This window comes from Lepidochelys kempii, chromosome 2, assembly GCF_965140265.1.
Source record: "Lepidochelys kempii isolate rLepKem1 chromosome 2, rLepKem1.hap2, whole genome shotgun sequence".
Lineage (NCBI taxonomy): Eukaryota > Metazoa > Chordata > Testudines > Cheloniidae > Lepidochelys > Lepidochelys kempii.
The window spans coordinates 81,961,780-81,983,853 of NC_133257.1; the positions used below are offsets into that span (position 1 = coordinate 81,961,780).

Consider the following 22,074-nt stretch of genomic DNA (forward strand, 5'->3'; position numbering starts at 1 on the left):
TTTTCTGAACCTTTTCTAATGCCAGAATATGTTTTTTTGAGATGAGGGGACCACATCTGTACGCAGTATTCAAGATGTGGGCATACCATTTATTTATATAAGGGCAATAAGATATTATCCGTCTTATTCTCTATCCCTTTTTTAACAATTCCTAACATCCCGTTTGCTTTTTTGACTGCCACTGCACACTGCGTGGACGTCTTCAGAGAACTATCCATGACGACTCCAAGATCTTTCTCCTGATTAGCTATAGCTAAATTAGCCCCCATCATATTGTATGTATAGTTGGAGTTATTTTTTTCCAATGTGCATTACTTTACATTTATCCACATTAAATTTCATTTGCCATTTTGTTGCCCAATCACTTAGTTTTGTGAGATCTTTTTGAAGTTCTTCACAGTCTGCTTTAGTCTTAACTATCTTGAGCAGCTTAGTATCATCTGCAAACTTTGCCACCTCACTGTTTACCCCTTTCTCCAGATCATTTATGAATAAGTTGAATAGGACTGGTCCTAGGATTGACCCTTGGGGAACACCACTAGTTACCCCACTCCATTCTGAAAATTTACCATTTATGGTACATATGGTACCAGTACATGATTCATGCACTGGAGAACCACTGGAATAGGTGTTTTTAACAATACATTTCTAGAGGAGCTACCAGAAATGGACCAAGAAAGGGTGACAGAATGAGGAAAATGTTTACTATGGTACTTTTATGGTACTTTTAAAATGTTTACTATGGTACATGCATCCGATGAAGTGAGCTGTAGCTCACGAAAGCTCATGCTCAAATAAATTGGTTAGTCTCTAAGGTGCCACAAGTACTCCTTTTCTTTTTACTATGGTACTGTAACTACACACCTTTACTTAAGATACCATGTAGGAAGACCTACAATGACTAGGCAATCAAGTTTACTAACCCAGCATTTAAGTTCTAGGGTGTTTAACTTACGTAACCACCTCAGGAAAAGCAACTTTTTCTTCTTCCAGTTGCAGCTCTTTTGCCAACTGTTCGCTCATCACATCAGCAAGGGAGCATGATATTACTACATTTTTAGGGGCTCCCCATGGACACTGCAAAGAAACATTTTGTTGAAATACGGCAACTAGACATACGGGCTACTTTGTTTGTTAGTACAGTTAAACTACCAATAGGTTCAGGGCAAACTGATGTAGTCTTCAGATTTTCTCTTTCTTCCACAGACTCACAAACACTGTTAGACTAAAGTACAACAGTACTCCTTTAAGTGACCACCATAAGGTAAGTAGGGAAGAGGGCAATGCCAATACTTCAGAGGGTTTGGATTGTTAAAAAATATATTCACAACACAGTATGTTGTAAGAGCCATCTGGTAATAGCAGACGGTCAGAACTGGGAATTTCTGTAAAACCTCCCATTTGAGAAAGTTATGTGAAAAACATTTTTGGGCTGAAGTTTACCATATTTTCTCTCAGCTCAGAATCCCCCCCCCAAAAAAAATTTTGGAAAAATTATCTGTTCAAACATTTGAATGACAAAAGTTAAATATCTTTGAATACCGAGTTATAAATGTGCAAAATGCACTGGTTCAGCCAAGTCTCCAAGTTAAAACTGCTTGAAAGATCATAGTGAAACAGTAACCATGAAAATTTACATATTGATTGGTAATGAAGTCCACAGGGCTGGGCTACCTCTAAGGAGGCAGAACTTAGCTCACAAGTTTAAATACTCTGTAGACTTCAGGCACCAAATACAGCCATGCAGGATAAACTTTGCACCTGAATGCAGTCTAACTGAAGTATTCCCATGTGGATGCAATTTCAGAATATCTGGCCCTAAGTTTCAGGCACTTTTACAACCAAGATAGTGTGTCCCAGTAAAGAAACCTGTTATTTTCAAGAATTGTGTTTCATCTATATCGTCAACAGGGAGAGAACAATTTTTAAACTGGCCACCAACTCACTCTAGAGGTTTTATTAGAGATAGTATTGCCATAGCACAGCACCTACAGATCTTGATCAAGTCAGATCCACATCCTGCCACGCACTGTATAAACAAAGCAAAATTCATCTTAAAAAGTAACTTACTCTAAGGAAAAACACATTAAAGTTGATATTGATTTTAAAAAAAAATCCAGTAGAATGTGTTATACATTTCTCAGCAACATTTTTTAGACTGAAACAAAATGAAAACTAGAGAACAGTCTTGTTTGTTTCAGTGCCCTCTGAAGCATCAAGGAGAAGGAAAGATCTGTTTGCCAAATGGTAAGAGAATAGAGAGGAAAAATATATTAGCAGCTTTTAGGCACCAGGATAAAATCCCCTGTGGGATAGTGGTGATCACCAAATAATCACAAGTACAACTAAAGGTTTCCTTTCCAGACTCTGGAAACGATAACAGACAACACATTCCTTCAAAACTAAAGGAGACATCTCTGAGATGTAACCGAAAGAAGATTTCATAGGTCTAAATTCTGGATCCCATGTGAGTTTTGTCACTGACTTAACGGAGCTACAGTTTTGCTCAGAATCAAGGTCTGAGTGCACTGACCCACCTGTGAAGGGTCCAACAGGAACTTTGGTCAGCAAGCAGTAGCTGAACAGAAACTTATAAATTTCAGTTCACTGCTTACTTCAGGCTGCAGTGGAATAGACAAAGGTCTGCTCATCAGTTTTGGCAACCAACTCTGAGCCCCTTTTTTGCTGAAAAGATTTGAGTGTACTCTTAATTTCTTCAAGCAATTTAGAGTAAAGTATTTGAGTACTGAAAATGTTAAAAGATGTTTATTTCATCTATGTGCATTTCTCATTGCCTTGCACAAAGTCTGCTGAGTTAGAGCTGAATATGCCTCAACATGTCCTTCTGCGGGCACACTTAAGTCTTTTTTAGTCTACAAGCACATGTCATTACAGCGAGGACAAAGTTAGTAAAGGCCAGAGTAGATCACCATCTTTCAGAGTTTAATACAACAGGTCAAGACTGGTTAGGACACATTGTACCCAAATTACATTCTGGAAAAGGTTTCAAGCCACAGACAAAAACTGATTTCTACATGTCTGTCACAGTTAGATGTCCTACTTTAGGCTACACCAGCAGGTTCGAGCCAAGTTCTAGTTCTCTCCTGGCACCTGAAAGTGGATCCCAATGCTAAATTTCACCACTTCTGTGAGGGAACAGTTTAATAATTCCATCAGAGCAGATACACAGTAATGGCAAGGTATAGCATATGTTCATCTAAAATGGACTCTACCATTGGCATGCCAAATTTTAACTCAAGTACCAAATGGATCTATTGGTAAATGTGGTCATGCTTAGTACTTACATGGCACTTAGCACATTCAAAGCACCATGCAAACATGAATCCAGTTTGAACCCTACTGCATTAGACATGAGAAGAGAAGTGAAAAGTGACTTGCAACAGTTAGGACACAGAAGCTCCTGGTTCTCAGACCTTTCCCCAGGACCATGGTGTCTTTTGCTACCTGTCATGATGGTCTTTGTTCTGGGTAGTACAGATCTGAGCTTCCCAGATACAAACTCACAAATGCAACATTTAATACCTTCCCCGCTTCTCCCCACACAGATTGAAGGCAAGCCTAGCAACAGCCTATTGTTTAACTTTGTGGTGGTGTTTCCTTCCTAGTTCCCACATTTAAGAAAGATTAATTTAAACTGGAACAGGTGGAGAGAAGGGCTACTAGAATGATCAGAGACAAGAACCACCTACCTTACGAGAGTAGTCTTAAAAAGTTTGGCTTATTTACCTAACATAACAAAAGCTCAGGAGAGATATGATTTCTCTCTATAAATACATTAGACGAGTAAACACAAAGGAATGAGATGAGTTATTTAAGTAAAGGACCAATGTTGGCATAAGAACAAATGGACATAACCTAGCCATCAGTAAGTTTATGCTCAAAGTCAGATGAAAATTTCTAACCACCAAAACAGTGAAGTTCTGGAACAGTTATCCAAGGGAAGCAGTGGAGGTAAAAAAACCCTCACCTGTTTCAAGACTGAGCTTGATAAATTTTTGGAGGAAATAGTATGATGATATTGCCTACAATAGTATGTGGCCTACCCATGACTGCTATCAATAAATATCTCCAATGGCTACAGAACGGGAGGGCTTCAAGTTACTATAGAAAATTCTTTCCCACATCTGGCTCGTGGGTCCTGCTTACATACTCAGGGTCTAACAGCTCACCGTATTTGGGGTCAGGAAGGAATTTCCCCCAGGTCAGATTGACAGAAACCCTGGAGGTTTTTTACCTTCCTCTGTAAAGTAGGGCACAGGTCACTCACTGGTCTGAACTAGAGGATATGGTGGATTCTCTATAACCTGAAGTCTTTAAATGAAGATTTCATAGAATCATAGAATATCAGGGTTGGAAGGGACGTCAGGAGGCCATCTAGTCCAACCCCCTGCTCAAAAGCAGGACCCATCCCCAATTAAATCATCCCAGCCAGGGCTTTGTCAAGCCTGACCTTAAAAACTTCTAAGGAAGGAGATTCCACCACCTCCCTAGGCAACAGATTTGAGGACTTAAGTGACCCAGCCAGAGGTTATGGGTCTATTACAGGAAGGGGTGAGGTTCTGTGGCCTGTGATGTGCAGGAGGCCAGACTAAATGATCACAGAACCACAGAATATCAGGGTTGGAAGGGGCCTCAGGAGGTCATCTAGTCCAACGCCGTGATAGTCCCGTCTGCCCCTACAGTCTGTGAGACTAAAATCTCACTCGTCCCCGGAGAGGAAGAGCAGCTTTGGCGCAGCTCAGGGAGGGACACTGGAAACACCAGCACTAGGAACTGTCTGAGGCCCGGAGCCGTCTCTGCTGCCCTCCGCGCGCCCTACAAGGAGGCTGTGCCCCCCTCCCCCGCGGGGTCTGGGTCAGCCCTGGGCTGGGGGCGGTCGGCCAAACCGGCCGCGCTAGCTGGGGGCGGGAAGCGGAGCCCGGAGCCGCCGCCTGCGGTGACCCATCTGCGGCTCCTCCCCCCGGCACGCAGCAGAAACCCCTGGGGCAGCGCCTCCCGCCGGGAAGGGGACTCAGAACGGGACCTTCGCCGGCCGCGGGAGCCCCTCACGGTACCTCCCCTCACCTTGCTCTGCCAGGCGGGGCCTGGGCCGGTCTCGGGGGCGGCGGCGGCGACTCCTACCGGATCCATCTGCACATCCAGAGAGCGGGGCGGCGGGCGGGAGACAGACACGGCGCGCGAGGAAAGCGGCGGCGACAGAGAACGAGGCGCGGCGGCGGCGGCGGCGGCGGGGCTGAAATCCGGGCAGCTGTCACCAGCGTCAGACACACAATGAAACCAGCACTTCCGGCTTCTCCCCACTTCCCTCTCCCCGTGACCTTCAGATCAGACTTCCCATTGGTCGGGGGAAAGTACTTCCGTTGTTCTGACGCGCCTACTGAGGGTGATGTCACCGACGTTCCACTTCCCACTGCTCAGCACCGCCCTGTGCCTCCCTCCCTGCGAGCTGCCCTTCCCCTCGAGCCTGCCGTGGAAATCTAACCCTCAGTACTGGGCGGGGGACAGTTATCGTCTCTCCAGGCCCTTGCCTTGTCCCTATATGCCAAAAAGTCTACAAGAGCTACTCTCATCACCCAGTGGAAGACTGAAACAACGCTCAGAATTCAAAAATCATGAGTCAGGCCTCAAGGATGGGATCGGCTTAAAAATTCATGAGATTTTTTTTTTTAAAAAGAGAATACTTTTGGGTTCTTTTTGTCTTCCAGTTTTTGAGCCTTCCAGGTCATGTTTTAGACTTCCTTCACAACTGCAAGGGCGAGAAAGGATTTGGAATTAATAGAATTTAGGAAAGGTTATTCAGCAAGTTAGAAGAAAAGGAGGACTTGTGGCACCTTAGAGACTAACAAATGTATTTGAGCATAAGCTTTTGTGAGCTACAGCTCACTACACACACAAAACAACTCTAACATTGAGAGAATGAGCAAAAAAATTGTTTATCTGAACTAAATATCACAGATCAGGAACCCTAATCCAAAGAAATGAACAAATAAAAGTAATTGGGAAAACAGATAACAATATGCTTATAAAGGTACAAAAACACAAGAGGAGAGCTTTGCTAATAAGCAAAAATAGGAATATCAGCTTTCTAACTAAAGGAAAGGGAAATGACCCAGAGAAGAAAAAGAGATAAGACCAAGAACACAAAATAACTCACTTCTCACTGACCCCATAAATCAAACTCACCAGGAATCACAAATTAAAAATAGCCATTTGGTAGATGTAGACTCAGAAGGAAAATATTTAAATAAAAACTCCTTTTCCTGGGAATAGTTATCTATCAAAAAGGGATTGATTCTCAGGTACACTGTGACAAATTTATGGCACTATGCACTCTAAAGCCAGCTTCCTCAGCCTTTGGCAGTTTCCCACTAAAGTGGCTCCTATGCCATTTCCCTTCCAGTTGCTGGCATAGATGTGAGGTGCCTTGCTGATGACAGAATGTAAGAATGGCTGTAAGACTAAAGTTAGGATCCTAAATCCTTAGTTATCACCAACATTAAAATAGCTTGATTTTCAGAGGTGCTGGGCACCCACAAAATGCCAATTAATTCAATAGGAGCTGCAGGTGCTCAGCACTTTTGAAAAATGAGACTGTTTCTGTTTAGGGAAATACAGGTTGGAAAATGTTGGTTGACATTAGCGTATAAAGCAGCTCCTGTTGGCCAGGAACGGCAAACCGCGGCCACTGGCAGCTATGGGCGGCCGTGCCTGTGGTCCGACAGCAGATTACCCCTGATGGGCTGCATGTGGGCAGCAGGTTGCCCATCCCTGGTATAAAGTAATCAATATATAATATAAAGCAAGTATTTGCGAGAGGATGGGAACAGAAAGTTGTCCTCTGAAAGACAGACTACCATGCTTATAGATCCTTTCGAAGCAAAGGTCCCCAAAGCGTGGGGCGCGCCCCCTAGGGGGGCATGTAGGAACATCCTGGGGGGTGCGGTGGGGCCTAGGCCAGCCCCCATGGGAGCAGAGAGGGAGCACCACCCAGTCCCTCCCTGCTCCCAGCTCTGCTCTGCTCCTGCCCCTAGCCTCAGCCTCTGGACACGGCTCCGTTCCCGGCCCAAGGCTGAGGCTGAGGGCAAGGCTGAGAGCAGAGCCGCACCTAGCCGCTGGCCCGGCTGCTGGCCTCCACTGCAGCCTGGCTGTCACTCTGCTCCTGCTCCCGCCCCCGCCCCCAGCTGTGGCCCCTGGCCACAACCCCACTCCCAGCCTCAGACCCACCAGCCCCTGCAGCCCCAGCCTGGCCCCTTTGCCCCTCTCCGTGTCTCTCCCCTCCCCCCCACACCTCGGAGCCATGGCCCTGCTCCCGGCCCCAGGTCCTGGGAGTGGGGGGTGGGAGGGGGGCGTTACCGTCAAAAGTTTGGGACCACTGTTTTAAAGCATCACACTTCCTTTGGATCAATTACCCATAAACTGTCATTGCTTAAATGAATTAATAGGAGAAACTGGCTTGACAATGTGACATCTTTCTTTCCATGATGTTTACAAGTAAAACATTAAAAGTGTTCCTATCACAAAACGTGGCTTTCCTCCAAGGCTGGCAGAAATAATGCAATTGATTTTTATAGTTTAACAAAATGAAAATCTACTCTAACATATTTAACATCTTGACTTATTTGGCAACAGCTGTGGTGAACAAGAGCGGAGAAGCTTCTTTTCAATTTATGGCTCCTATCACAATGAATGGGGAGAGATAGGTGTCTTAGAATGTGCCTTAGGAGAGCCGCCTTTTCAATTTATGGCTCCTATCACAATGAATGGGGAGAGATAGGTGCCTTAGAATGTGCCTTAGGAGAGCCGCCTAAGCTAACCAACAGAGATGCTGAGGAGAAGGATAGGTTTCAGAGTAACAGCCGTGTTAGTCTGTATTCACAAAAAGAAAAGGAGTACTTGTGGCACCTTAGAGACTAACCAATTTATTTGAGCATGAGCTTTCGTGAGAGCTCATGCTCAAATAAATTGGTTAGTCTCTAAGGTGCCACAAGTACTCCTTTTCTTTTTGAGGAGAAGGATGTGTCCTAAAGTGCTGTCCCTCTCTCAGAGATAGATGCCTACGCCCAGGTTGCAGGAAGATGTTCATCTCTGCTGGCACTCCACAACTGGGAACCCCTCTCCTGGAGTCAGGCAGCTTAGGTGCCCAAATCATTTCTTGTAAGAATGAGTTAAGGGGCTGCCTCATGTCACACAAAATGGCTGTCAGAGGAGATGCTACCCCTTCCACTTCGTAACTTTTAGCTCAGTAGTTAGAGCACTCACCCAGGATGTGGCAGGTCCAGGTTCAATTCCCCCCCTCTGCTAGACGTGGGAAGAATGAATCTGAACAATTGTCTCCTACCTCTAAGGAGGTAGCCCCAACCACTTAGCTACAAGATAGTCTGGTGCGGGATTTCTTCAACTTCTCCTGTTCAAGCTGTTCCACTGTGTAGCAATAACTAAAGAGTGATTAGCACAGGGGAACTTGATCCCGGGTTTCTCACCTCCCACATGGTTGCCCAAACCACCAGGCTACAGAGTCAGTCTCATACATGCTCTCTTTGGCCCAATGGAGAGAATTCCATTGACATAGATGGCCTTTGACCTCTTAGTTGTGTTAACAAGAGGTGATGTTCTGTAAAATGAGAAATAAATGGAGGACCTTGCCGCACATTAACATTTCCTAATAATAATAAATTTTAAAATATCTTAAGAAGACTTCCACTAGTATTTCTCGTGACATTTAGCAATAGATGTAAAGAGATGGAACCTATTATTTAACATAGTCATTATGAACAGCATTTATGCAAGTTCCCATCCTCATTCTTAACACATGCCCGAGCACTAGGTGGATTATCCAAGACTCAGGCTCTGTTGGAATAAAGTTTTCATGGCTTAGATTGATATATCTGGAATATATAGACTCCTTGAAGCCTCAGGTTGGATGACCAGATAGCAAGTGTGAAAAATCGGGACAGAGTGCGGGGGGTAATAGGAGCCTATATAAGAAAAATCCCCAAATATCGGGACTGTCCCTATAAAATCGGGACATCTGGTCACCCTAGCCTCAGGTTTCAATTCTGCAGGGTTAGTTCAGTCATTCGACAGAGGCACTTTTCATAAGTAAGATATTGCTGTTCTTGGCCAAAAAAAGTATTCTTTCATCCCTTTTTGTGCAGTATACTATGCACTATTTGGCAGGTAGTTTTCATCCCCAAAGTAAATGCAGTTGGTTTACATGTCTAGTTTGTGCAAAACTTCAGAATCCTTTGTGATGAAAAGTTCTGCTATATAAATGTACAATGTTTTAATTGTTATTTTTTATTTATTGTGACATCCTGTGGAAAGATGACATACAAGTGGTATTCCTTTTGATATTGATATTTCTCAGGTATTTATTGAAAACTTTGTTCAATTTGTTTTTTTAATCTTTCAGTTTAATATGTCATTGCATCAGGTCCTTGACAAAAGACACAGCATATTGTAGAAGATGTGAGATGTCATCATGGTCACCGTTAGATAAGGATGCAAAAAAAATTGAAACATGCAAATTCTCTGTACAACTGTAACTACAGAAAATAAAATAATATAAAATGCAAAGACAGAGAGGAGGATCTGATTTTGATCTGTCATTTCTAGTTTTTATATTACAACATACCACTAAAGCCCTGAACCTTCAAAACATTTATGCACATGCTTAACTTTACAACCATCCCACAATGTCTACTCATGGTAATAAAATTAACCTTGAGCATAAGGGTTTGAAGGATTGGAGCTTAACAAATTATTGCAGAAAGAGAGACTCCGAATTCACCTTACATGAGCTAAAGATACATCATTATATCAGCAATCAAATATATTTTAATCACTTACTCACTATACTGTTTTCATAGATACCAGTGTAAAATTATCTTAATCTTTCTTGGTACATTAAAAGTCATTCATGTTGAATCGATGGCCTAATAAAAAGGACATTTTGTCTTCAGTAAACAGATTTGACTTCCTTAAAACAATATTTTGACCTCTTTAAATCAATATTTCCATATGTTGCATAGCTGATCTGCAGTGTAATCTAGCTAGGCATCTCTCATGCATCTGTCACTGTGGCATGCAGGTGTCCATATCTAGGCTATATTTACTATTCCTGTGTTTGTGCTACTTTGTTTGTCCTGTGTTATGAAACTAGGGCTCCAGTGCTGCAAGCTTATATGCATGGGTGGACCTGTCAACTAGGGTTGCCAGCGTCCAGTTTTCGACCAGAAAGCCTGGTTGAAAGGGACCCTGGTGGCTCCAGTTGGCATTGCCAACTGAGCTGTTAAAGTCCAGTTGGCGGTGCAGCAGGGCCCCAGGGCTAACGCAGGTTCTGTGCCTGCCCTAGCTCCATGTGGCTCCTGGAAACGGCTGCCAGGTCCTTGCAGCCCCTAGGTGCTTGGGCAGCCAGGGGGGCGCCGTGCACTGACCCCACCCCAACGGTCAGCTCCGCAGCTCCCATTGGTCGGGAGCCAGGAACTGCAGGCGCGAGGGCAGCGTGCAGAGCCTCCCTGGCCACCCGTGCACCTATGGGCTGCAAGGACCTGGTGGCCCCTTCCTGGGAGCCACGGTAAGTGCTGCTGGGACCCCGTCCCCCAAACCCCTGCCCCAGCCTGGGGTCCCCTCCTGCACCCAAACTCCCTCTTGGAGCCCACACCCCATATGCCCCCCAACACACCAACCCCCTGCACCAGTTCTGGTCCTTGAGCCCCCTCCTGAAACTCAAACCCCTCACCTCCAGTCCCACCTCAGAGCCCATACCCCCAGCTGGAGCCCTCACCCACCCCCACACCACAACCCCCTGTCCCAGCCCGGAGCCCCGTCCTTAACCTGAAACTCCTCATCCCTGGCCGCACCTCAGAGCCCACACTCCCAGCCAGAGCCCTCAGCCCCCTCCCGCACCCCAATGCCCGTCCCAGTCTGGTGAAAGTGACTGAGGGTCGGGGAGAGAGAGCGACAGAGGGAGGGAGGATGCAGCAAGTGGGGGCGGAGCCTCAGGGCAGGGGTGGGGCCTCAGGGCGGTGGTGGAGCAGGGGGCAGGGCAAGGTGTTTGGGTTTGTGCCATTAGAAAGTTGGCAACCCTATTGTGCACCTGTACACAGCCCCCACAAAATAGGGTTCTGTGCAGGCCCAAGGTCCAGTCACAGGTATGAGTTTGCAAGAATGTCGTCCAAACATGCTTATAACAAAAGGCTGACTGCTAATCATGGCAAGGTGGGACAGATCCTTTATTGTTTTTCTACTTGACTAAAGTTTTTACAGAGCACCAATCACTGTAGTATCTAAACAGTGTTGTAAAATTTAGGTGTTTACAGTTTTCTTGTGTTTCGTCATCATCCTTTTTTTTTTTTTTTTCTTCTGGGAAGTCTTACTCAATAAACAAATTAAGCCAACAAACATAAGTTAAGCAATGAAAGCTACAGTTTGTGAAATTAGTTTTGGTTACATTTCTCAGACTGCTGAAGGAACACACAGGAACATTTCAGGTTGAGTATATTGGCCATTTGCTTAGAACTATTTTGTTATAAACTGATATTAACTCGCTTTTGAACTTGTACAATGCTTATTTTGATTTGTCTAAAATTAGACACAAATGTACTCAGTTTTAGTTCTTTTATCCTGCTTATCTGTTGTCAACGAAATTGGGTGATTTTTTTCTTGTTTTCTTAAAGGTGACCTGCAAATAAAATTTTTTAAAATGGCATTGTACCCTTTTTATTACTGCTTTATGATCTAAGAAGCTCTGAAAGGTTTTTGGTTTTGCTTTGCTTATTTAAAAGGAAAAAAATCTTATTTCTTATCTTAGAAATATAAAGCTTGTCCTTACTATTTTTACTGGAGAACTGTTTGGAGAATCATAGAATTGTACAGGGAACTTTCGTATCCTTCAGTTGTAGATGTGTGTTTGAATATTTCACCAGCTGTTTGCCAGTTGTTTGAGTTAAATACATATTAAGAAAAACTTAAAAAAAAAGAAGTTATAGAAAAGTCTGGTTAAAAATTTCTTCTCAGTTGCTAATATTTCATTCTATTCTTCCTTGTGAGATCAATCTCACTAATTCTTCAGTCATCCAGAAAGTTTTCCAAGAAAAACAGAGTAGACAATACATGAATTTCTAATGTAAAAAAAAAAAAAAAAAGGGCAGAAAAAAACCAGCACTTAAAAATATCTTAGTCAACATTTTAGGCTTTTTTGATACATCATAAACAAGCACACACACAAAAAATATGGATGCAAACTTTTTCTTCGCCACTTTGTAAGTCACCTTTAAATTTTCAGAGAAAACACAGCACATCTCCTAAGTTGAAATTTAGTGGTTACATGTAGACAGGAGTCAGACTGTTAACTTTCATTTCATATTGTAGTCAATGCCTTTTGTACCTTGTCAAAATATGGGAATACTGCAAAATTCTGCCTCTGAGTTACATAATGGATCTCAGTTCTATGTCTCCTCTACATATACAGAAGTCCCATGGATGGCAATGAAAGTTATGCATACGTAGAGGGAAAGAAAAATATGGGAGTCAAAGAATATCATGAGAATGTAAAAGGGGTTGTCTACACAGTGTTTTTATATGGATATGTGAATTTAAAGCCATGTAGTTATGTGGGTATAAGGGCATGGCTACACTGGAAACTTCAAAGCGCTGTCACGGGAACGCTTCCACAGTGGCACATTGAAGTATGAGTGTGGTCGTGTGCAAGCGCTGGGAGAGAGCTCCACGAGGGGATTACAGTAGCACCAGAGACTTTGGCCCCACTTTGGCATTTCAGCCAGGTGTGGCATGAGCCCTTAAGAATTCTGTGGTGGCAGGTTTAGCAGCACTGTCTGAAACATCCCTGATCAGGAACAGGTAAACACTAAATGCTGTCAAAGGGTGGTTTTAGTTACGGAAAATGACTGGCAATGTTGTTGAGATGTAGATGAAAAATCGTCACTATATAGCCTTATTTATTAGAAATAAAACCACACCCAAATGAAGGAGCTCACATTTATTGGTTGATTTGTTCCCTTTTCTCCTCTGTGTTCCCTGCAGGCTGTAATAATGATCCCTGTGCTATTTCTGCTGCTCTTTGGATATGTCTTTTCACTGCCAGACTGCCCCCAGAAGTGTTTATGTACCCCTTCTCTAATGGATTGCCGCTGTGCCAGTTTATATGAAGTTCCACGTGGTATCGCTCAAAAAACAGAAACATTGATCTTGAACGACAACCATTTAACCCTCATTTCTCCAGGAGTGTTTCAGCACCTTCTCAATCTCACATTCCTTGGTTTAGCCAACAACAAGCTGTCACTTCAGAATGACTCTTTTGACAATATCAGCAAGAGCATCCTCTCTCTGGATCTCTCTGGGAACAATTTCACAGACTTGCCATCAAACTTGTTCAGGAACACAAAGAAACTGGTTTGGTTAAACTTAGCTGAAAACAGATTGGGTCTTCTGGACAGTACAATTTTCATCTCCTTAGAAAATCTCACCTATCTGGACCTCTCCAATAACAGGCTGAAGATGCTTGCATCCATGTTTGTGGGGCTTTCCCAGCTTGATACCTTAATGCTGGCTGGTAACCATCTCCCCACCATACCAGAGGGAGTTTTTGATCCCATTCATAACCTTAAGATCCTTGTTCTGTCCCACAATGAAATAAGTCATTTGCCTGAGAGTTTGTTTGAGAAGCTGAAGAGTCTTAATGACTTGCTGCTAGATTATAATAATTTTACTGAGATATCACATGCTATATTCACAACCCTCGACAACCTAAAACATTTTTCAATTTCTAAAAATAAAATCCAAAGTATTCCACCTCTCTTGTTTGCTAGCAGGTTTACCTTAAGGAAACTTGACCTGTCTAGTAATTTACTCTCAGAGATGCCTTCTGACTTCGCTTCAGGGTTGGAGCAGCTGGAAGTTCTTAATTTATCTGCAAATTGTATTGGTAATGTTCCCAAAAATCTATTCATAAATAATACTAAACTAGAGTTTCTGCATTTGGACAAAACTTGTCTCCACACTCCACCCATTTTTTCAGGCCTTCAAAATCTGATTGAGTTAACTTTATGCTGTAATGGCATAAAAATCTTACCAAAAACATTCACTGACAGTATGGCTAATTTGGAACTTTTGGATCTCTCCATGAACAATATAAGAGAAATAGAGGATGATGCATTTAAGATGAACCATAATATCACAAAAGTAATTTTGACTGGGAATCCAGTTTGCACAACTGATCAATTTATGCATTACTCTTTTAAAGGACTAGGCTATAGCAGTAAAAATTAAAGGATTGTAAGAACTGTACTTCTGCGACCTTCAATAAAAGTCTAACATACATATGGCAAGAAGCATGATTATTTCTGAACTACAAAAGACCATCCTCTAACAGTACGAGCATTAATACATCATATGAACTCACTGCACTGTCTGGTAGTTTAATATAATAATGGATATGTGACATGGTACAAAATCCTTTTGGAATTTCACAGGTTAACTTTTTCAGGAGAAAGATATTGTGATAAGTATAGCAGCTGTGAAATTTATTATAATAATTTTTATATTTACATTTGTGTCCCTTTACTGTTTTATGTCTCCCCTACTTCTTACCAGATCATTAAACAATTGAGCTATGAGCATATATACCCACACATACATATATTTGAGGGACAATATGATGGTATGAGTTTGAGATGGCTACATTTCTCATGAGTGTTGAAGCCATAAGAATTAATCTGTTCATCTCAGAAAACCTTGACAAGACACTATTTACTTTGTTTATGACACAGTGCCTTCAATCCCTCCAACTAGGAAGCCAGATGCCTTAGTTACCACAGGGTACCAATTACCTCTACAGAGGTACATAGGTGCTTAAACCCCAGACTTAGTGGCTAAGTCCAACTTTTAGCCTCCATAAAGCTACAAAGTCCAGCTGGAGGAAGACATGTAAAAGGTACTTGCTGTGTAGCTTTTAGCTCAGGGATTAGAGCACTCACCTGGCATTGGGGAGACCCCAATTTAATTGCCCCCTCTGCCACAGGGGAAGCAAAGGCTCTAATCACAAAGCTATGGCAGAGCTCCCTCAGTCTCTCACACTGAAGCTAACTAAAGAGTAATTGGCACAGGGGAACTTAACCCTGGGCCTCCCATCTCCCACATGGGTGGCCTAATCACTGGGCTATGGAATTATTTGCAGTTGTGCTCTCTCTCTTTCTGTCTGGCCCAATGAGTGCTCCACTGTGGAAAAATGCTTAATAGTCATTGGGATAGAAAGTGAGATCATGAGAGACAATGACTCTGATTGGTAGCCTGGTAGGTAGGGCACTCACCTGGGACATGGGAAACCTTCAATCTCTCTTTCATTATTTAGCCACAGTGGAACAGCTTTAACAGGAGAGATTGAGGGAGCCCCATATCAAATATCCTATAGTTGGGTGGATGGAGTATGTACCTGAGAGGTGGGAGGCCCCTGTTCAAATCTTCCCCCATCCTCTGACAGGCTGGGGGTGGGGAGATTGAAATTAGACTTGGCACATCCCAGGTGAGTGCTCTAACCACTGGGCTAAGAGCATATTTGGCACCTGACTCTTGAGTTTGGGGAGGCTGGGCACGGGTGCCGAAAGCTCCGTAGAAGTGTGTGTGTGTGGGGGCGTGACCCACTTGTGGCTCCGTCCTGAGGCCCCACCCTTGCTCAGCTTCCTCCCCCTGGGGCCCTGTCCATGCTCCACCCTGAGGCCCTGCTCTCGCTCAGTCTCTTCCCCGAAGGCCCTGCCCCACTGCTGCCTCTTCCTGCCCATGCTCCACCCCCTCCCCCAAGGCACCACACTTGTTTCCACCCCCTGAAGCTCCCCTTGCTTCCTGCTCACTCCTCTCTGACCCCCCACAAAGCTTGGCGCTTTGGGCAGTGGCACTCCAAAGGCAGCAGGCTAGCATGTTTCCAAAGGGAGGTGTGCAGAATCCGGCATTTCTTGCCCCATTTGGGGAGGCTTAGCCTCCCCATGTGCCTTATATCTGCTGCCCTTTGGCTAAGAGTTATAAGGTGGTTTTCTGTTCCTCCTTCTCAAGCCTTTTTGTATGGAGAGAGGTAAGCACCAACTTATTCACACAAGAAACTGCTTACGTGCTATGACCATAAGCCAGGGGTTCTCACAACAAATGTTTTGGTGGCCGCTCTGACAATTTTTCCTAAAATACTTAATTAACTTTAGGAAAAACAAATAAATATACATGTCCAAATCATTGTAATTTATATATGTAGGGTGTTGTTGGTTTTTTTTTTTTTTTTGTCAACTCAATAATAAGAATAATGTACAGTTGTCTCTATTCTTTACTGGACCAAAACAGAATAGAAACACAAATAAGGTGCTTTGAACATTCTTGTGTTTTTTCTTGTTGTTTCTTTTGCTTTTTGGGGTTGTTGTTTTTTAAAGACTTGCTAGCTATAAGTAAGTCTGCTCTGAAAAGTGATATTTGTATATTTGTTACTATCACTTTTCACAGCAGACTTACTCAGCCCCAGCAAGCTTGGGGACAAATTAAGCCCTGGATGGGGAGGTGGGTACAGAGGTAGCAGGGGCGATGGGGCACTGGGGGAGGCAGCGGGGGCCAGAGGTGATGGGGGGGGGTGAGTTCGGGGTCAGAGCCCGCCACCATGCAGCCAGGGAATGGAGCCCAAAGCCCCACATCCAGGGAACAGGGCCTGGGAACAGAAGCTGAAGCCCAATGGCTGGAGCCTGGTGCCCACCACCCCCCAGGGCTGAAGCCCAACCCCGTCACTCCTGGGAAGGTGGGAAACTCACTGACTGCCTGCTCCTCCAGCTTGTGTGTCTCTTCTCCAGAGGGAGGTGGGACCCAACCACTGCTGGTGGCCCCTGGGGAGGGGCTGCTGCTTTTCCCTCCCCCCCAGTCACTGCCTAGAAGGCTGTGGCCACAAGAAAAGGCTGTGGTGGCTGCATGTGGCCACAGTGGCCGCATTTGAGAAACACTGCCCCCAGTCCTCACACCCAACATGCTACTGTAATAATCTTTGTAAAAAATATGCCTTATATGAGGGACCATTTGAAAACCAATAACTCACTGATCATTAATATTCTTGTATGACGTATGCACATGTGTATTAAGAGGTATGGATATATGCTAGAATTAGGATTAAAGTGTGTTTAATTTAGGCATACTGGGGGAGTTGTTAAACAGGCCTGCCCTAGACAAAGGAATGTGTTTGCTTCTCTGACCAGCACCCTGGTCATCAGGCAGAGACAATGAAGGTACATTTACATACAGAAAAGGAGTACTTGTGGCACCTTAGAGACTAACCAATTTATTTGAGCATGAGCTTTCGTGAGCTACAGCTCACTTCATCAAAACAAAGCTATCAAGCTAACAACTGGTGGAAGAGGCAGCATGGTGTCTATGCCCCAGCAGGGAGAGAAGCTTGGCCTGGTTTTTAATTTTCAAAGAATACATTGCAAAGGCGTACTAGTCTATAAACACAGGGGGGCTGAGCCTGATGTGATAAGTAATTGAATCAACTGATTGTATACAATATTACTGTATTATAAAAATGTATTGAGTGAGGTGTTTTATGAAAGCCTCTGACACACTGGTGATTAATATAATTGTGAAATGTATGTGTTAACAATATATGAGGAAATATGGATACATAATGATATTATGCTTTCGTCTGTGACAAGAAAAGGAGTACTTGTGGCACCTTAGAGACTAACAAATTTCTGTGAAGTGAGCTGTAGCTCACGAAAGCTTATGCTCAAATAAATTGGTTAGTCTCTAAGGTGCCACAAGTACTCCTTTAAATTTCTGTGATGGGTTCTCTTCTAGATATGAGAGAAGGCAGCTATCTGTCTATTAAGATTAATCAAGGTGTGAGCAAATACAATGGAAGCCCTATTTGCATAGTACAGCATGACATCATCCTGCCTCTTGAGGCAAACTCATTGAACTTCAGAAGATATAAGCAAAGCCAGAAGCCATCTTTGGCATCCATCACCAGACAGACACAAGGAGGCAGAGCTCTTGCAACCCAAGAAAGATGGTTCTTTCAACCAAGGGGGCGGGGTGTGTGAAGTCTCTGGGAACTGAATATAGGTGAGAAACCTGCTGAGACAAAGAGCTTTCACATAGGGAGACAAGGGAAACCAGCACCTTGTGTTTCTGTGGAAGGTCCTGACTGAGGGAAAGTCAGCCATGGCTGGGAAGAGGGAAGACTGGTGGGAGAAACCAGTCTTGCACAAAGACTGTACCTTGCTAGATTAAATTTTAGACTTTTAGATGCATGTTTTCACTTTTATTTGCTTGTAACTATCTCTACTTTTATTTCTTTTACTTGGCATCACTTAACCTATGTCCTATTGTTAATAAATTTGTGTTTATTTTTATTATAAACCAACTCATTGTGGTGGTTAAAGGGAAGGGTGTATTTACCTCCAGTTAAGGTAATAATCTGTGATGTACTTTCATTTCTTTAAAGGAACAAATAAACCTTATTATTTCACTGAACTGTCCAGGAGCGGGCTGGATATTGTAGACACACGTTTTTGGGAAGTCTTGGGACTGGAAGTGTGTTGGCGTCACCTTGCAGATTGTAACCAAGACTGGTGAAAGCCAGCATGGGGCTGTGGGGCTGTAGACAGGCTTCTGGGTCAGAGCTGCTGAACCAGTGCTATCTAGCTTACAGACAGACACTTAGGGTATGACCTGCATGCTTAGAGGCTGGTTATGAGTATCCCAGGCTGGGAGCTACAGTAGCAAAGCATTGTAAAGCACCGAGGGTTGCAGGGCATGTGGTGACACAGCCCCTCACTGGTCTGTATTGCACCCCAAGCCCAGTGACATCTAACTCCAGGAAACGGGTTCCCATTTGTGGATCACTAAGCAAAGATAGGCACCTTACTGCAGCCTGGATTTAGGTACCTATATCTGAGAGAGGGACAGGGCTTAATATTGGCTTCTCCCATTGGCTAGCTTAGGCAGCTCCCCAACTAGTGTGCTGGGTTTTGTGGATAGCATTATATGGCATCTATCTTTCCCCATTCATTGTATAGGGAGGTCAGATCCCTAAAGCAGCTGTTGTGAATTGCAGTGTTATCTCTGTGATTTCTAGGAGTTTAAAAGTTAGGTGTTGTGACACTGAGCATTGCAATGCCTAAGTCTCTTTGTAGGTCCAGGCCCATGAGTCCAACCTATGGTTCAGGGCTCAGAGGGAGCTGTTAAAATGTCTAAAGCTACCTAACATAGCTTTTCTATAAGTAAAAACGTCATTTCTTTAAAGTCTGATGTCTTGGATTCTTTCAGGGCTAGAAGTGAGTGCTGCATACCGCATTTTGAACATGGGAATCTTCCTTTCACAGTGGGATCATGCTCCCATTTCAGGCCCATCAGGGCCATTACATACAGAACTCCAACACTTTTTTTCTCTAGAAAAGCTATCACTGGGCTATGACTGAATTTTGCCCACACTGGGCCTTAGATGGGGTAATTATTTTGGGAAATCCCATATTTTTGGGATGAAAAGAAGGAAACATTCTGTGGCAGGATTTTTTTTTTAAAAAAAGTAGCTGTTTGAACTTCTCAGATGTTTGGAATGTCAGAATACAGCCACATGGCCACCAACTAGCATGAATTAAAGGTGTGAAAGGGTGGTTAAAGGGGTTTCCAGTTGAGCTATGTAAACTTGATAGAACTAATCTGATTTAAAAAAACCCCACCTTATGTCATTATGTAGACAAGTGTGTGAAGCTTAATAGAGAATGTGATCTTTTCTATAATTTTTGAACCGCTACAGAATTCTAGAGCAGGGATGTAATTCCCAAAGGGTGGTTTTGGGATGGTTTCCCAAAAACAACCTATGGAAAGGCTATCATTCGCTATTAAAATCTGTAGGCATTTATTTTCCACAGTCAGCTGGAGTGTGAGAGACTCGTGAGTGTGAGAACCACACAAGTGTAAGAAGAGGTGTGTGTGTGTGTGTGTGTGTGCAAGTGGTGGTGGGGAGAGGGAGCATATCTGTGTGTCTCGTCTCTGGAATGGGTTTCCTCTGGCAAGAGGGAGCATCGCCCCTTTAAGAAGGCAGTGCCTCAGGAGGTTGTTCTTGTGCCTATTGGAGCAAACACAGAGCAACGTGTCTCTGTCATGGCAGCCACTCCAGGTGGCAGTTTCCTGAGCACTGTCTCCAGTTGATCACAGCGGGAAGAACCAGTGCCTCATCTTCCTCACCCGGACGGGGGAAATGCTGTGACAGATGTATTTAAAGAGACCTGCAGCTGGTCTGTCCTTCTGTCTCTTCTATCTGGCTTCTTATTTCACCAACAAGGTGAGGACGAGGGAGCTGTAAGTTGGTTTGGATTGATTGATTGATTGAGTGATTGCCTGAGCATTCCTTTTTCTAATTCACCTCCCTGGATTTTCTCCCAGATCTGACAGCAGGAAGGCTAACTGCATTTCTTTCTCCTCTCACCATCTTCCCTTGCCTGCTGAAAGAGGAGGAGCTGTTATTTCATTTTCAGTTTCTCTTGAGAATTGAGAGACTCCAGCTGGTCATAGTTAGCTGCATACAAAACCCCTTTCTCCTTGCAAATAGTCCTTGTGCACAGACAGAGGAATCGGAAAGGGGTCCCTGTATTGTTGAGACTTCCAGCCCCTCTATCTGAGGGAGACACCCAATAGAAACCCCATATTAACAGGATGCATCTCTGCGGCTGTATCTCCCTTTAAAAGAACAGCCCAGCGGCAAGAAGCCATCAAATCGAACAATTCCTTCACGCCTTATACCCAACCTCTGTCCCGCCCCCGGAAAGCAGAGAGGGGGAAAGTTAGGTCGAAGGAAAATCTGGAAAAGCTGAAAGTGATAGGAGGCATTAGGGGCTATTTGTAAATGCACAGATTACAAAGTTACTGTAAGGCAGAGAACAAAGCCTTGGACAAATGAGTGAAGTAGTGTCTCTGTGTGAGAAAGGGGCTGGGAAGAATTCAACAAGTATTAATTACAGTTATGATTACTGTACAGTACTTTCACTTAAGTGTGACTGCCATTTTATATTTCTTCTCACTTTTTAAAAACTTCTTTGGAAGCTTGAAATTGAAACATGAGGCTTCATTATCTTTTCACCTATTCCAGTGTAAAGCAGCAGTAACTGCACCAAAGTAAGTGGAATTATAGGTGTGTACATTAGATTAGAACCAGGGTCCTGGTTTCTTAATGTAATCCTTAAACATTATTATTGTTCTAGTGTTGCTCATGAGTGCTGTTTTGCTGATACTTCCCCCACCCCCATAAGAAGAATTGAAATATTTAAAATCCTCTCAAAAAAAATTTTTTTTTTTTTTAAATTCCAGTAAGTCTAATTTTGGGCCTCTCACATCTGAGAGTATCCTTTCAATACAATGTAAGGCTTGTAAATATAGTAACCGTTAACTTACAGTGGCAGACAAACACTGACAGTAGTAAAAAAAAAAAAAAAAAAGCACAAAACTGAGAATTATACTTATTAGTAAAAGTTCGCCGGTCCCTCCAAAATTAGGGCTGCAACATAAATGAAATCCCAGCTTCTCAGCTAAAGCTCTAATGGGTTTCTATTTGCTGTTGTGGGGATATGATTGTCCATAATTTCATGCACATCCAAGCCTCATTCACCTGGCTCCATTTTCAAAGATGTGAAAACAAGCAACATTTTCAAGGTATGTAAATTCCAGTATCCTGCCTACTGACAAGAGTGAAGGGAGGGCCTCTTTACAATCCAAACAAAAAATATTAGCTACAGAGCCAGTAGTTCTATTGCTTTGATAGTGTTAGTTTAATATTCTTGTAAGGCCATTATTAGCTGCCTGGCAAACACAGAAAGCGGAGGTGGTAAAGACCTGATATATCACATAGTCCTTACGCTTTCCAACATAGGATTAAGTCCAGAAGGCACAGTAGCCACCATTAAAAATAGAATGGTAGCTTAGTAGTTGCAACATTCACTAGGGAATACTGCAAACACCAAAGTACCTGATCCAAGACAAAACTGCCAAAGTTTTAAAGCGTGATCATGGTAGCTA

General features: G+C 43.4%; 3 protein-coding genes across 4 annotated transcripts in view; 2 read left to right on the plus strand and 1 right to left on the minus strand.

The window, feature by feature from the left end:
• RIOK3 (RIO kinase 3) overlaps window positions 1–5,318 on the minus strand; it is a 20,750-nt gene extending 15,432 nt beyond the window's left edge. Inside the window, exons 1-3 of one of the 2 annotated variants that reach the window (XM_073331394.1) lie at window positions 5,086–5,318; window positions 2,071–2,233; window positions 956–1,077 (exon numbers count right to left, since the gene is read on the minus strand). In XM_073331394.1, the coding sequence (XP_073187495.1) occupies window positions 956–1,023 (68 nt within the window). In that variant the 5' untranslated portion in view covers window positions 1,024–1,077; window positions 2,071–2,233; window positions 5,086–5,318. The remainder of the gene's footprint in view (window positions 1–955; window positions 1,078–2,070; window positions 2,234–5,085) is intronic. The other variant, XM_073331395.1, reaches the window with a different exon arrangement.
• A 6,128-nt stretch (window positions 5,319–11,446) lies between these two features.
• Window positions 11,447–14,366, plus strand: LOC140906779 (uncharacterized). The gene is made up of 2 exons (XM_073331399.1): window positions 11,447–11,513; window positions 13,066–14,366. Exon 2 carries the CDS (start codon window positions 13,075–13,077, stop codon window positions 14,308–14,310), a length of 1,236 nt encoding a protein of 411 aa, XP_073187500.1. The 5' UTR covers window positions 11,447–11,513; window positions 13,066–13,074; the 3' UTR covers window positions 14,311–14,366.
• Window positions 14,367–20,142: 5,776 nt separating this feature from the next.
• TMEM241 (transmembrane protein 241) overlaps window positions 20,143–22,074 on the plus strand; it is a 202,576-nt gene continuing 200,644 nt past the window's right edge. Inside the window, 1 exon segment of the mRNA XM_073331400.1 lies at window positions 20,143–20,347. Coding sequence (XP_073187501.1) covers window positions 20,276–20,347 — 72 coding nt within the window. The 5' untranslated portion in view covers window positions 20,143–20,275.

Coding starts and splice junctions, on each gene's coding strand:
- LOC140906779 (XM_073331399.1), top strand. CDS start 13,075: ATGATCCCTGTGCTATTTCTGCTGCTCTTTGGATATGTCTTTTCACTG.